General features: G+C 39.7%; 1 protein-coding gene across 3 annotated transcripts in view; it reads right to left on the bottom strand.

Moving 5' to 3' along the window:
• The window catches only part of LOC139709962 (uncharacterized), a 143,648-nt gene that overhangs the window by 127,074 nt on the left and 2,065 nt on the right, over positions 1-14,509 (bottom strand). For all 3 annotated transcript variants that reach the window (XM_071621909.1, XM_071621910.1, XM_071621911.1), the window contains exon 2: positions 3,586-3,740. In XM_071621909.1, coding sequence (XP_071478010.1) covers positions 3,586-3,740 — 155 coding nt within the window. The remainder of the gene's footprint in view (positions 1-3,585; positions 3,741-14,509) is intronic.

The raw sequence follows: 14,509 nt of genomic DNA, 5'->3' as shown, positions 1-14,509 counted from the left end.
TAAATGTATTGCTCACTGTTAGTCACATGTCCCACATCTCAAGTCAAGTGCTCAAAAACTGAGTGAGCAAGATGAATAAACTGAAGATTTCTATGGTTTTCATTAAAAATTGTGTTACCATGGCAACACAATGTTGGACATTAAGAAAAAATGAAGTTTGCACAACTATATATCATAGCCGTAACATGTGCCAAATTTCCAGTCAAATGCTAAAAGGCTAAGGGGCATGGTTGAATTCACAATATGAGTGTATCATTTTCATTCAAAATATACTGTTTCCATGGCAACTCATTTTCAACACTAACAAAAGATAATTTTTGCACATCTAGGTAATGTAGAGGTATCATGTGCTGAATTTGAAGCCAAAATGCTCTAAAATGGAGAGAGTTAGGAGAATCAAAATGTTTGTATGATTTTCATTCAAAATACACTGTTACCATGGCAACACATTGTTCAACAATGATGAAATATGAAGTTTGCATATCTCTGTACTATAGTGGTTGCATGTGCCAAATGGCAAGCCAAATGCTCAAAGACTGAGGGAGTTACCTGAATCCACAATATTATTGTATGATTTTCATTCAAACTATGCTGTTACCATGGAAACGCATTGATCAACAATAACAAAAGGTTAAATTTGCACATCTACGTACCATAGTGGTCAGGTGTGCCAAATTTCAAGCTTAATGCTCAAAGACTGAAGGAGTTTGCTGAATCCACAATATCTTTATATGCTTTTAGGTGAAAAAATGCTGTTACCATGTAAATGCATTGTTCACCAATGACAAAAGATTAAGTTTGCACATCTATATACTATAGTGGTCACATGTGCAAAATTTCAAGCCAAATGCTCAAAGACTGAGGGAGTTATCACAATATTTTTGTATGATTTTCATTCATAATATGCCGTTACCATGGCAACACATTGATCACCACTGACAAAAGATTATGTTTACACATCTACAATGTATGTACCACAGTGGTCATGAGTTCCAAATTTCATGCTAAATGCTCAAAGACTAGGGGAGTTACCTGAATCCACAATATTTTTGTATGCTTTTAGTGAAAAGATGTTGTTACTATGGCAATGCATTGTTCACCAATGACCAAAGATTAAGTTTACACATATCTATATACTATAGTGGCCACATGAGCAAAATTTCAAGCGAAATGCTCAAAGACTGAGGGAGTTATCTGAATCCACAATATTTTTGTATGATTTTCATTCATAATATGCCGTTACCATGGCAACACATTGATCACCACTGACGAAAGATTATGTTTACACATCTACGTACCAGTGGTCATGTGTTCCAAATTTCAAGCTAAATGCTCAAAGACTGAGGGAGTTGGCTGAATCCACAATATTTTTGTATGCTTTTTAGTAAAAAAAGACTGTTACCATGGCAACGCATTGTTCAACACTGACGAAAGATTAAGTTTGCACATCTACTGTATATACTACAGTGGTCAAGTGTGCCAAATTTCAAGTCATATGCTCTAAGACTGAGGGTTAAATTAACTGAATCCACAATATTTTCGTATGATTTTCAGATTTATTAACGCACACATCAAAGGTGTTTTGCACAACTACACATTACATTGATCGCATATCCAAAATTCAAACTGAATTGCTACAAAACTGAAAGAGTAGTTCCATCCACAACATTTTGTAAAATTTTTATGAAAATCTGCCGTTGCTATGGCAATGCATTATGAAATACTCATGAAAAAGGTGTCTTGCACATCTGCCTGTGATAGCTGTCACACATGCCAAATTTGAAGTTAATTGCTCAACAAATGAGAAAGTAGATCGATCCACAAATTTTTACGAAAATTTGCCATTGCCATGGCAATGCAATATGCAATATTAACGAAAAAGGCGTCTTGCACATCTACCTTTGATAGCGGTCACACATGCCGAAATCGGGGTCAACTGCTCAAAAACTACGAGAGTAGTTTGATCCACATTTTGTATTAAAGATTTTTTGAAATTTGCTGTTGCCATGGCAACTCAGTATGCAATACTAACGAAAAAGGTGTCTTGCACATCTTCCTTGGATAGCGGTCACACATGCTAAATTTGGGGTTAATTGCTCAAAAAGATGAGAGAGTAGTTCGATCCCACAAGTTTTAGTGAAAATATGCAAATTTGCTGTTGCCATGGCAACTCAGTATGCGATACTAACAAAAAAGGTGTCTTGCACATCTACCTTTGATAGCGGTCGCACATGCCAAATTTGGGGTCAATTGCTCAAAAAATGAGAGAGGAGTTCGATCCACAAGATTTTGCTGTATGCAATAGTACACATATTAAAATGAGACATAAGTACGATAGTATCAAAAGGGTGTTTATAGGGGTGTTCAAGTACATAACCATACAATATAAATTCTATGCAGATTAGTTCAACATTCGTGGGCAAGTTCCATATGATGTTGCATTTCACAAATTCTCGGTAAATACTAAACAATCAGGGAAGGACTAAATCGACCTCCAGTGACCGAGATCTCTCAGCGCTGTACAAATTTCGCACAGGCATTCACAAATTCCAGCCAAGCTAACCACCTCCGAGAAGGGCCTACTAGCACCTGCATTCACTGTGTAACAAATATACGGAGTGCGGTGTTGAGCCACACCCTGGACCCTATAATTAACACCTTGAATTTAAATATGAAAAGGATCTTTTCAGGAGGTTGAATATTAAAAAAAAAAAAACCAACTCTCAACATTCATAATTTACAACAAATAATTTTCATATGATTAATCTATGATTTGCGAGACATACATAATTATGTATTTAATAACTTGCCCAAGCACATGGCAGTGTCAATAATAAAAACAGCTATTGATGGCACACCATTACAAATGACTGAAGGTAGTAAGGATCCGCTAGAGCTTAAAGCTACATAAAGTCAGCCTGCATTCTTTTCGCACTGTATTTACTGAGGGTTTTAAGGAAAGTCTGCGTAATGAAATATTTAAATGGAAGATTACAGCATACGCTCAGGTGAGCTTGGGCGCCAGGGTCCTAGACCTGGCAACCTAGTTTCAGTTATGAAAATTAATTTTATTAAATGTTGCCCTAATTTCAGTTATGAAATTGATAATCTTATCACAAGAAAAGTATTTTTATTGTTCATTTTGGTCCTTAAATAACAGATTGTTTTCTTACCTTTCAGGGGCACATGGGGGAAACTTGTTTTACCTCTCCAAAATTTATTGGGGGGGGGGCAGGGCAAGTGCCCCCTCTGCCCCCTCCCCCCACCCCATGGGGGAAATGGCAAAAACTTTGAGCATTTGACCTTGACCTTTGACCTTGAGCAGCTGTGCACCCAAAAGTCGATTGGCACAACTTCACCCACTCATACATATACACACCAAGTTTCATTTGAACAGTTTTTTTAGTTACGCTGTCCACAAAATTGATTACGGACCGAAGGATGGACAACCCCAAAACATAATGCCTCCGGCAAACTAGTCTAAAAGAGTCGGTGGATTAATAATTATAACCTGGTTTGAAGCACTTCCAAACCAGACACACTGGCTACGCGTAGATGCCATGACATGTTACATCTAGAGCATACCTTTTCTGTGGTTGCTGGACTGTTGCCCGTCTGGCATCTGGTTGGTGGTAGGTCCATATAGTGCATTTTGGGGGAGGAAAGCACTTTTGGCTTCTTCTTTTTTGTCCTTAACCCTCTCCCATTATCGTTTTCACTGGATTCGTCCGACGCAGTGTCTGGATTGAAGATAAAGGGGAAACATGATACACTGTCCAGCTCTCAAAGAAATATGAATTCCTTAGAGCTATTGGGAATGTGTATGTGACTTGCCACGACAAAATGACCCAATGGTTAGAAAGAGCTCAGCCAAAAAAAAAAACTGGTTTAAAATCAGACTCTTAAAACTAGAAATGTCCATTGCCGCGCAATTCCATTGTATCCCCCGGCACTAGCATTAGCTTTTGCTTCATCTTCACGTTTGAGTGAGGGACAAAGATGCCCTCCCCTTCTTCAAACATAAAGGTGAATATTGTGAAGACTAGGCGCAGCTTAATTCACAAAACAATATTTATGTACATAGATTAGAGTATAATGCATCTGTATACAAAATTCAAAAGTACTATCTGGAGATACCCTGTATGTCACCTTGCATGAAGAGTAGAGTGGCTACAGGATAGCCGCTACTGCCCCAGTCACATATAGTTGCTCAAACAATGCTCTGCGTCTGGCGTTGCATCGTAAAAAGTGTAATTTTTTTTACCCTATAAAAGATGAAACACTGGGGGCAGCACTTCCAAAATCAAGACTTGTAGATTATATCATGGTAGAGCTTCGTACCGAATTTGAACAAAATCTGCAAGAAATGTAGCCTATACAGCGCACACAAACCATCCATCAACAATCATGACAATATCATGGTAGACCTTCATACCAAATTTGAACAAAATCTGTTCAGAAATGTAGCCTATAGAGCGCACACAAACCATCCACCAACAATATGACCTTTGACCCTATAAAAGACAGAACACTGGGGGCAGTACATCCAAAATCTTTCGACTTGTAGCTCATATCATGGTAGACCTTCATACCAAATTTGAACAAAATCCGTTAAGAAATGTAGCCTATAGAGCACACACAAACCATCCACCAACAATATGACCTTTGACCCTATGAAAGATGGAACACTGGGGGCAGCAGATCTAAAATCTACAGGCTTGTAGATTATATCATGGTGGACCTTCATACCAAATTTGAACAAAATCTGTCAAGAAATGTAGTCTCTACAGCGCACACCACTGAACTCTATATAGCGGAAGGGACGCTGTGCGCACTTAGCGCGCACTACACACTGAAAAGCCATTACGCTCGTGTTGCACTGTGGGTACAAGTGTGACCCTGCATCACAAAACGAATAGAAAGTCGCCAGACATGAAATTTTAGTGAAGATCATATTCTGAAAGATCAGACTTTAAGCTTTAAAAAGCTTATTACTCAAATCAAATGGACTCTCCTAACCTATCTAAATATAGGAAAGAAAACACACACTCAGGAAAAGTGTGAACTGAGAAAAGAGGCTCTGAAATACAGTGTCTATTCAAGAGCTAAATCTTTACCAAGCCGTGCTGGCTGCACGATGAATGGGACAAAAAACAGGATGTAAACCACAACAATGAAGGGATTATCAGATTAAACTGAAATTGAGCATGCCTTATTAACACATTCTGTGCATAATTAGTGCCGACTTTCAAAGCAGTAGCATCATCCTTTCAAAAGTTATTAGAGTTGAAAGTGAAGAGTGTGTATATTGTTTTTAAGAAATGAAAAGGGGACTCTAAAAATGCACCTAATCACACTATTCTACAAAAAAATGTTCGAGATAAACTGCTAAAAAAACACACTTTCCTGCCCGTTTTATGATCCCAAATTTGAGTAGAATGTAGAAGAAGACTTGCTCTTTCAGAAAATATGAAAAAGTCAAGATCAGCTAGGTTGACCCATTTCACCTATTTTCAGTCCTCACACAAAATCAGTGTGTGCGACATTTTGTTCGTTTTGTGATGCACGGTCACAAGTTTTGAAGTCATCGGAAATGCTGGCCGGTAGCAGCCATTTTGGGACTTTGCTATGGGGCACCAATAAGGTGCCAAGTCATGACTATTTCGTTACGAAATGAGTAATTTTGTCTACAAAATGGCATTTTGAAATCAGTCATTCTGTTGAAGAAATGTTCATTTGGTCATAAAACCAGTCGTTTTATTAGCTAGGACATGTTCATTTTGTCAACTAAAGAGCCATTTCGTAATGAAATACATTGTAGCCCATGCGATATTTGGCGCCCCATAATTTACACCAAAGTGACTTTCCACTGAGGAACGCGCGCTTCTTCTGCGTACCCTCTGGACAACAATAGTGTATAGTAAAGTGGGCGAGGCCAAAAGATGGAGTCCTAAAATGGCAGCGACAACTAAAGCAAAGCGCTGGCTTCCAACACTGTGCGTAACGTCACTTCCACTATAGAGTTCAGTGGCGCACACAAACCATCCATCAACAACATGACCTTTGACCCTATAAAAGACGGAACATTGGGGGCAGAACATCCAAAATCTATAGGCTTGTAGATTACATCATGATAAACCTCCATACTGAATTTGAACAAAATCTCTTAACAAATGTAGCTTATAGAGCGCACACAAACCATCCATCAACCATCCATGATATAATCTACAAGTCTATTGATTTTGGAAGTGCTGCCCCCACTGTTCCATCTTTTATAGGGTAAAAAATTACACTTTTACGATGCAACGCCAGAGGCAGAGCATTGTTTGAGAAAATATGTGACTGGGGCATTAGCGGCTATCCTGCAGCCACTCTGCATGCAGGTGACATATCTTCAGATAGTACTTTTTAATTTTGTATATAGATGCATTATACTCTAATCTATATGCATGAATATTGTTTTGTGAAGCTTAATCTACAAGCCTGTAAATTTTGATCTGCTGCCCCCAGTGTTCCATCTTTTATAGGGTCAAAGGTCATATTGTTGGTGGATGGTTTGTGTGCGCTCTATAGGCTACATTTCTTAAAGCAGAATACTAAAGGAAACGCATATTTTGTTGGATTATTCCCCCATTTCAAGCTTAGAGCATTTTAAACACAGCGGCCTTTCATTCATCCATTTAGAAAATTGCGTTTTGGAGAACAGCTGCTTAGAAAAATTGTATCCTGAATCATGCTCAATCGGAAGATCCGTGTTTATTTTGGGGGCGTGTCCATGACGTCATGGGCTGAAGGGCAAACCCGGAAGTATCACACAACAGCCTAAGCTTACCTATGTATGCTCTTGATGAGAGCGTAATGTCGAGGCTCATACCCCGAAATCCCAAGACATTCTTTATCCGAATGTCACAAAAAATTAAAATTGTTTTCTACTTCAAGTTTCCTGTGAAATCACACATTTCCTCGTTTAAATAGAGTCTGTTACGTGTTATTTTGGCCACGAATACAGAAGTTGTCAGGCTTAGTGCCTGTAATGGTGCTTCGTAGTCGATCAGTCACATGCATGCGCCCATCACAGGCCGCGTATGTCGCAGTGCAGTAGCCTCCGTGTATCAAAGAGCGGAGAAGCCTGGGCTTCGTACCTCTTTGGTACGTACAAAATGTACTATATCAGCAGTTCCTCGGTAGTACTCGGGGAGGTGACTGTGTACGCCATATACATGTATTTAGCAAGTCTTTTTTTCGCGAATCGGGACTTGCCAATAATTTCGCGAGTGCTTAAATTCGTGGTTGTGGAGTACACTACGGAAGGGGGAAATATATACGGAAAGAGAGTTAATATTTTCTCGTGTTTTTAAATTCGCAAAAAGCACCAGGTTCGCGAAATTGGCAAAAATTAAAAAAAAACCCTCGCGAAACATTCGGCGTACGTGGATCGCTAATACTAGATACGACGCATGCAATCAATGCGTGGGCATCAGCTAAGTTAGCCCAACCAGATGCTGTAAGTACGCTGTCGCGACGTACCTACGTACAGCGACTGGGCTGTGTATAGTTACGGCTAAGTCGAAGTCTTGACTAGGCCGGCCGGCCTATCTGGTGATAAAATAAACGATAGAGAGCACTGCAATTTTTATCGATAGTGATAAAACTTTGATGGACTCGGTGAAGTAATGAATGGATCGTGCAGTGAATTTGTGAGGGTACCTAGCTCTAGCTAGATAGAATGCTGATGAGCTGTGAACGGGAGTACGGAGTGAGTGTGATGTGATAAGATACGATAATACGTAGCCCGACCAGACGCTGCGCTACTTCCCACAGCGACTGGGCTGTGTTCAGTTAGGCCTACTGCTGCTCTAAAGTACGAGTTCAAGTCAGCACTAAGCTCGGTTCATTTTCAGTTCAGAATAAAAACAACTCTTACCAATCTAAATTTTGAAGTCTATCTGGCATTGGTCCTGAGTCACCAACATTGTCCCCTGGCCTGCCGTGTGGCAAGGGCTCGTACTGCCAATCTCCACTAAGTCCGTCCGCTTCAACCGGACCGCCCTGGGCCTTCCCCACTAGCTTGCCCGTAGCGTCTCCCTCCTGCGCCCCGCCGTGCAGCTTGTCATCTATCTCTCCAACTTCACCAGGGTCATCATCACTAGTGTGTACTGTATCACTCAGTTCATCATCGCTCCCACATTCAAATTCCATCAAGAAATCATCCTGATCATCACTGCATGGCCTTAGGGTACGATGTCGCGCATTATCGAAAAACAAACTTTCAAAACTTTATATGCAAATACTATCTACAACAACTTGTACGATACAATGCATGCATTATGCGCGCGGGGGCCTGCGGCGCTCGAGACCATGCGCGATTCCCTTCAGCCCATGACGTCATCGGCAAAGCCTCGAAATTTACGCTGTGACCTAGATTTTAGGGGGGTGACAGGTGTAAATCTTCAATATCCTCTAACTCCACTTCAAAAAGGCCATTTTAAATGATGTAAATGACAAATTGTTTTATGTGTCCCACTCTTTGACTTCATATATAATTTTATTTCTTCAGTATTCCCCTTTAATGGATTTTGTTCAAATTTGGTATGAAGGTCTACCATGATATGAGCTGCAAGTCGAAAGATTTTGGATGTGTTGTCTGTGTTCCGTCTTTGTTGCTCCTGTCATGTTGCTTCTGTGTGATTGGTGTCATTGGAGACAGAGAGAATTACCCTTCCTTTCTATTCAGGTCATCACTTTCCAGAGCCAAGTATTTTGTTCCTTGATCTTCGATCCTCAAAAACAAATCAATGAGAGTTGTACTATATCTAAACAGATGAGAATCCACAAAGCTATACCAGAACTAACATTGAAGGTGATTAATACCCCTGCTCCAGCAGCTCAGACTCCCACGAAAACAATTTGAACAAGGATTTGATAAAAGGTTCTGTTTGTGTGTGTGTGTATGTATGTGTGCGGTACCTTGTGAGTTTGATCAGGTCTGCCATGCTCTTTCTTGTACATCCAATTCGTGGATGCATTTTGCTCTTTTGAAAGATTTTTCCAAAAGTATGTGGTTACCATGGCATAGCATTGTCAGGTACAAAAACAAAGGGCACTTTGCACAAATACACCTATAGATCTTCATACACACCAAATTTAGCCTTAATATGTAGCTTAAATGCTTCAGTTTGTTATGAAAATGTGTGGTTAGAACGGCAATGTTTTTTTCTGATACTTACACAATGGTGTCTTGCATATTTACACTTGAGTTCATTATACATAGTCTACCGGTACCAAATTTGAAATAAATTGCTTAAATATTGTGGATGTAGTTCGCTCCAGGAGGTTTGGGGAAAATTGTGGTTTCCATGGCAATGCTTAGTCTGGCAATGCTTAGTCTGGCAAACACAACTAGAGCTATCACTCAATGTGATCAATACCCCAACATAACACTGAGGGAGTTAGCTCAAGAAGCAATAACTTTGTATGCTTTTTATTGAAAAAAAAGGAACTTTGGCAATGTATTGTTCAACATTGAATAAATGTATATTTTGCTCACTGATAGTCACATGTGCCATATCTCAAGTAAAGTGCTCAAAACCTGAGGGAGTAAGATAAGTAAATTGGCAATTTCTATGATTTTCATAAAAAATATTGTTACCATGGCAACACAACGTTTGACATTAACAAAAAATGAAGTTTGCACAACCATATACATGTATAAGTCGTCACATGTGCCAAATGCGTCAAATGCTCAAAAGCTGAGAGTTAGCTGAATTCATATTATCGCATAATTTTCATTCAAAATATGCTGTTACCATGGCAGCACATTTTTCAACGATGAAAGATAAATTGTGCACATCTATGTAATACAGTGGTCACATGTGCCAAATTTGAAGCCAAATGCTCAAAAACTAAGAGTTAGCTGAACCAAAATTTTTGTATGATTTTCATTCAAAACATACTGTTACCATGGTAACACACTATTCAACAATGACGAAAGATGAAGTTTGCACATCTTCGTACTATAACCGTCACATGTGCCAAATTTCAAGCCAAATGCTCAAAGACTGAGGGAGTTAACTGAATCCAAACTATTTTTTGTATGATTTTCATTCAAAATACGTGTATGCTGTTACCATGATGGCAATGCATCGTTTAAAGTACAATGAACGAGAGATTCAAATTAGGAAAATCACATGAAAAAAGGTATCAAAGCAGAGGGAAATATCTCCTGAATCATATTATCATCGTGACTTATTAAAAGACATTCGCGCCATCGAGAAATGGCGAGTTACTGATCAATTCACTTCACCGATTTTCACCCTGGAACAGCGGTCTTTTTCGAGCCCTGAATTATGAGGTCACGAAAGGCTCAAAACCCTTTACCAGTGCAGCTGGGACATTGAGGCCATCATTCATGAAGCACATATTTCCAGGCAAGCAGATGTAATATCTGGCCTGTCTTTCTTCGCATCGCCTTTCTCGGCTGAGCCATTAAAACGTCCAATTCTTACCTTATATTGTACGGAAAGACTTTGAGTTTGATGTCGAGGGTGAATTGAGTGATGACAGTAACAAATGACACTGAGAGCGACAGCGACAAAGTCGAGTAGGTAGAGGAAGCAAGGGCAATGCGATGACCGAGCACGTGATTAGATTTCTTTGTTTTGCTTTAATGTTCATGTTGATATCTGCACGCTTCACAGCTGCAGTGCGCATTGAATTGTTATGGTGCGTTTACACCGGGCCGGGTTTTTGATATGGTACCCTAAAAGGAACCATGTCTGGTTCTGTTACAATATCACTTCCACGCTAATAAATTTGTTACAAAATTAAACTTCTAATGGTGATTGATTGTTGCTGTAGAAGAGTAACATTTTGGGTGATTTTGTGCCGAAATACTATTTTTCTTAACAGAACAAGACATTATTCCCTTTGGCGCACCATAGTAAAAATCATGACGATTGCTGTTACTGTGCTCAAATTGCATAATGCATTGCCATGGCAACACATTATGCAATAATAATGGAAAAGGTGTCTTGCACATCTACCTTTGATAGCGGTCTCACATGCCAAATTTGGGGTCAATTGATCAAAAAATGAGAGTACCAAGGTAGTTCGATCCACAACATTTTGCAACAGACTGACCGCCCGACCAGCCTACTGACCGACCAACCGACCAGCCACCCGACCTATGATTCCTATATACCCCCATACACACTATGTGTTGGTGGGGGTATAATTACCTCCAACAAGATTGTACACTATTCAGCTATTGCTCACATCAATGTCAGTGTTATCTTATATACAATATACAACTATTAAAAGTACAATGAACGAGAAAAATAGCCCGATATTCATAAGTAAGGTGAATCATACATTTCTGGAAAGCTTAAGTCTCTAGGAATATGAATAATTAACTTTTAGAAGGTGAAAACGTCTCTAGAACAATGGATAGATGATGTTTTGAGACCCTTTTCTGACCACCAGAATCCGATCTGACGGCAAAATTTCGGGGACCAAAATTATGACGTCAGGCAAGGAACGAATGAGCTGGCCCTGCGCTGATGCGCTGTTGCTACAGTACACAGCGCCGTGGTTCAAAGCGTGAATTCTGCATGATAGTAGGCACATTTCAACGAGGCATCTTCCTAAAAAAGGGAGGTACGTGAACTTTGTTACACATAATTTTTGTAGATTTTTACTTATTGAATCTATCTTGCTAATTAAGAACTAAGAATACAGCTGTCTTTTTAGACTTAAAGGGGATGGCTAGTATCTGATCAGTGGGAATCAGTGGGAATGCTGGAGGATGATTGTTCCAATCCTTGTGGGATTCATTTAAGAGTACATTATATATCTATTGTTGTGTGAAAATTATTTGCTTCAGAACGATCTCATATTCAAGTAATGTGCAGTTTAATGTTTCCAGGTTAGCGTGCCTGGTCAGTGACGGGGCATTACTCTGCACATTACTTGAATATGAGACTGTTCTGAAGCAAATAATTTTCACACAGCAGTAGATATATAATGTACTCTTAAATGAATCCCACAAGGATTGGAACAATCATCCCTCGGCATTCCCACTGATTCCCACTGATCGGTTACTAGCCATCCCCTTTAAATGCTTTTGTGCCTTATAGTCTCGACTCTTGAACAGTTGGTATCTGCTAACTCGTGCTAACGTTAGAACTAGAGGCAGGACGGGGGCTTCGCACGGCATCTGGTCAGGCGCGGTCGGGCTAGTAATTCTGAAATTTTGCACATCCATCTTCATCTGTAGATCTGTGTTACATCTTTAGATAGAGTTAATGTTAGTGATCTAGACTAACATTAGTCCTACTCCTAGAGTCCTAAAAAGTGCTCCCAAGACACCCTCTGAACTGTGGAAATTTCAGGATTCTAGCTAATGTATATCAGATTCGGATCCCAGATATGGATACTCTAACTTACTTTGGACTTGGCTCTAACGTTAGTCTGTAAAAGTGTGTCTGTATGGAGGGAGATCTACGTAGGTTCAGGGAGGTGTGAGAGAAGGAGATGCAACTCCTGCTCTCCTTTGAAGTCATGCTCGTCACCGCCGAGAAGTTATGCGCTTAACTACAGGTGGAAACCAGGTGCTTTGACAAAAGAGAGCATCAATAATCGGAACTAGGGCTCTCACACCAAGAAAGACTTCCCCCTACTGCATTTCGCTCTCTCTTTCAATGCGATGGCAACAATGAATTTGTGTGCCTTGAATTGGAGCAGTGAATCAAAATGCAGTGTAAAACTAACCATTTTAACAGTAAAAAGTTTAAAAGCACGCTGGAACACGCTTTAGCAAAGGACTTTAGTTGAAAGATCAAAATATCCCAGATTAAAAGATCAAAAAATAACATGCGCAAATATGCGCATCATAAAAAATATTAGGTTTTTAAGAGGACTAATTTTCATTTCATGTCGATTTGTGCATTATGAAGAAACAAGAAATTTATGTTTATAATATAGAATTCTTTCCGAAACTCTTCTCAATCAATTCGAGCATTTTCACTTTATATTTTACGGTGATACATAGCTCGTAATTCAATAAAAAGTGAAATGCATTCGTTGTCTCCAAACTTAGTCTTGCAACTAGAGCGGTGCCGAGCATGACTTAAAAGCATAGTGGAATGTTAGACATCCCATTGTCAACGCTTTGAACCCAAGCATGTGTTTGCATGAATTACGAAGAGTTGCCACTCCATCTATGTAACACATCCCTGGTAGGTTTGAAATAGACTTTAGAGGTCTAACGTTGGAGGTCTACCTACTGCAGAGTTCTACAGTAGATAAACAGTTCCGATGATTTTGTGAGACATAGGCCCTGCATCTAAAACACACCTTGTGTCCTAAACGGCTTCTGCTGCTAGCTTACTAGTAATCGCTACTGCTGGTGACCGGCGGTCAGCTAGAATGCATCCACGTAGCTAGTGAGCTAGCCAGTACGGTATCAGTAAGTGATCGCTCTGTAGCTGCTCATGTATGGTACACGTAGTAAGTATCAGTAACCAAAGAGATGGTAGTGAGAACGTGTTAACACCGAGCATGGAAAGGGCAATCGTCATGATTTTTGCTATGGTGCGCCAAAGGGAATCATGTCTGGTTCTCTTAAGAAAGATAGTATTTCGGCACAAAATCACCCAAAATATCATTCTTATGTCAAAATCACCATCAACAATCAATCACCAGTAGAAGTTTAATTTTGTAACAAAATTATTAGCGCGGGAGTGGTATTGTAACAGAACCAGACATGGTTCCTTTTGGCACACCATAGCAAAAACCCGGTCCGTTGCCTGTACCGTGCTCGGTGTAAACACGCCATAACAGTTCAATGTGCGCTGCAGCTGTGAAGCGCGCAGATATCAACATGAACATAAAAACGAAACAAGAAAATCTAATCACCATGCTCGGTCATTGCATTGCCCTTGCTTCCTCTACCTACCCGACTTCATCGCTGTCGCTCTCAGCGTCATTTGTTACTGCCATCACTCAATTTACCCTCAACATCAAACTTAAAGTCTTTCTGTACAATATAAGGTAAGAATTGGACGTTTTAATGGCTCAGCCGAGAAAGCCGATGCAAAGAAAGACAGGCTAGATATTTTACATCTGCTCGTCTGGAAATACGTGCTTTATGAATGACGGCCTCAATGTCCTGCTGCACTGGTAAAGGGTTTTGAGCCTTTTGTGACGTCATAATTTAGGGCTCCAAAAAGACGGCTGTTCCAGGGCGAAAATCTGTGAAGTGAATCGATCAGTTTTAACCCGCCATTTCTCAATGGTGCGAATATCTTTTATTAAGTCATGATGATAATCTGATTCAGGAGATATTTCCCTCTGCTGTGATACCTTTCTTCATATGATTTTCCTAATTTGAATCTCTCGTTCATTGTACTTTAAGGATCAAAAGTGGGAAATATTTCTTGTAACACCTATATATATATAGATAAATATATGGATATATATACTCCTGAAGAAAAATTGAGTTGAATAAACT

This window comes from Diadema antillarum, unplaced genomic scaffold (assembly GCF_040938485.1).
Source record: "Diadema antillarum isolate AM-2024a unplaced genomic scaffold, OU_Dant_1.0 seq00001483_RagTag, whole genome shotgun sequence".
In the NCBI taxonomy this organism is placed as follows: domain Eukaryota; kingdom Metazoa; phylum Echinodermata; class Echinoidea; order Diadematoida; family Diadematidae; genus Diadema; species Diadema antillarum.
Note: the sequence above shows the minus strand (reverse complement) of the source record. Positions and strands in the feature narration are given on the sequence as shown.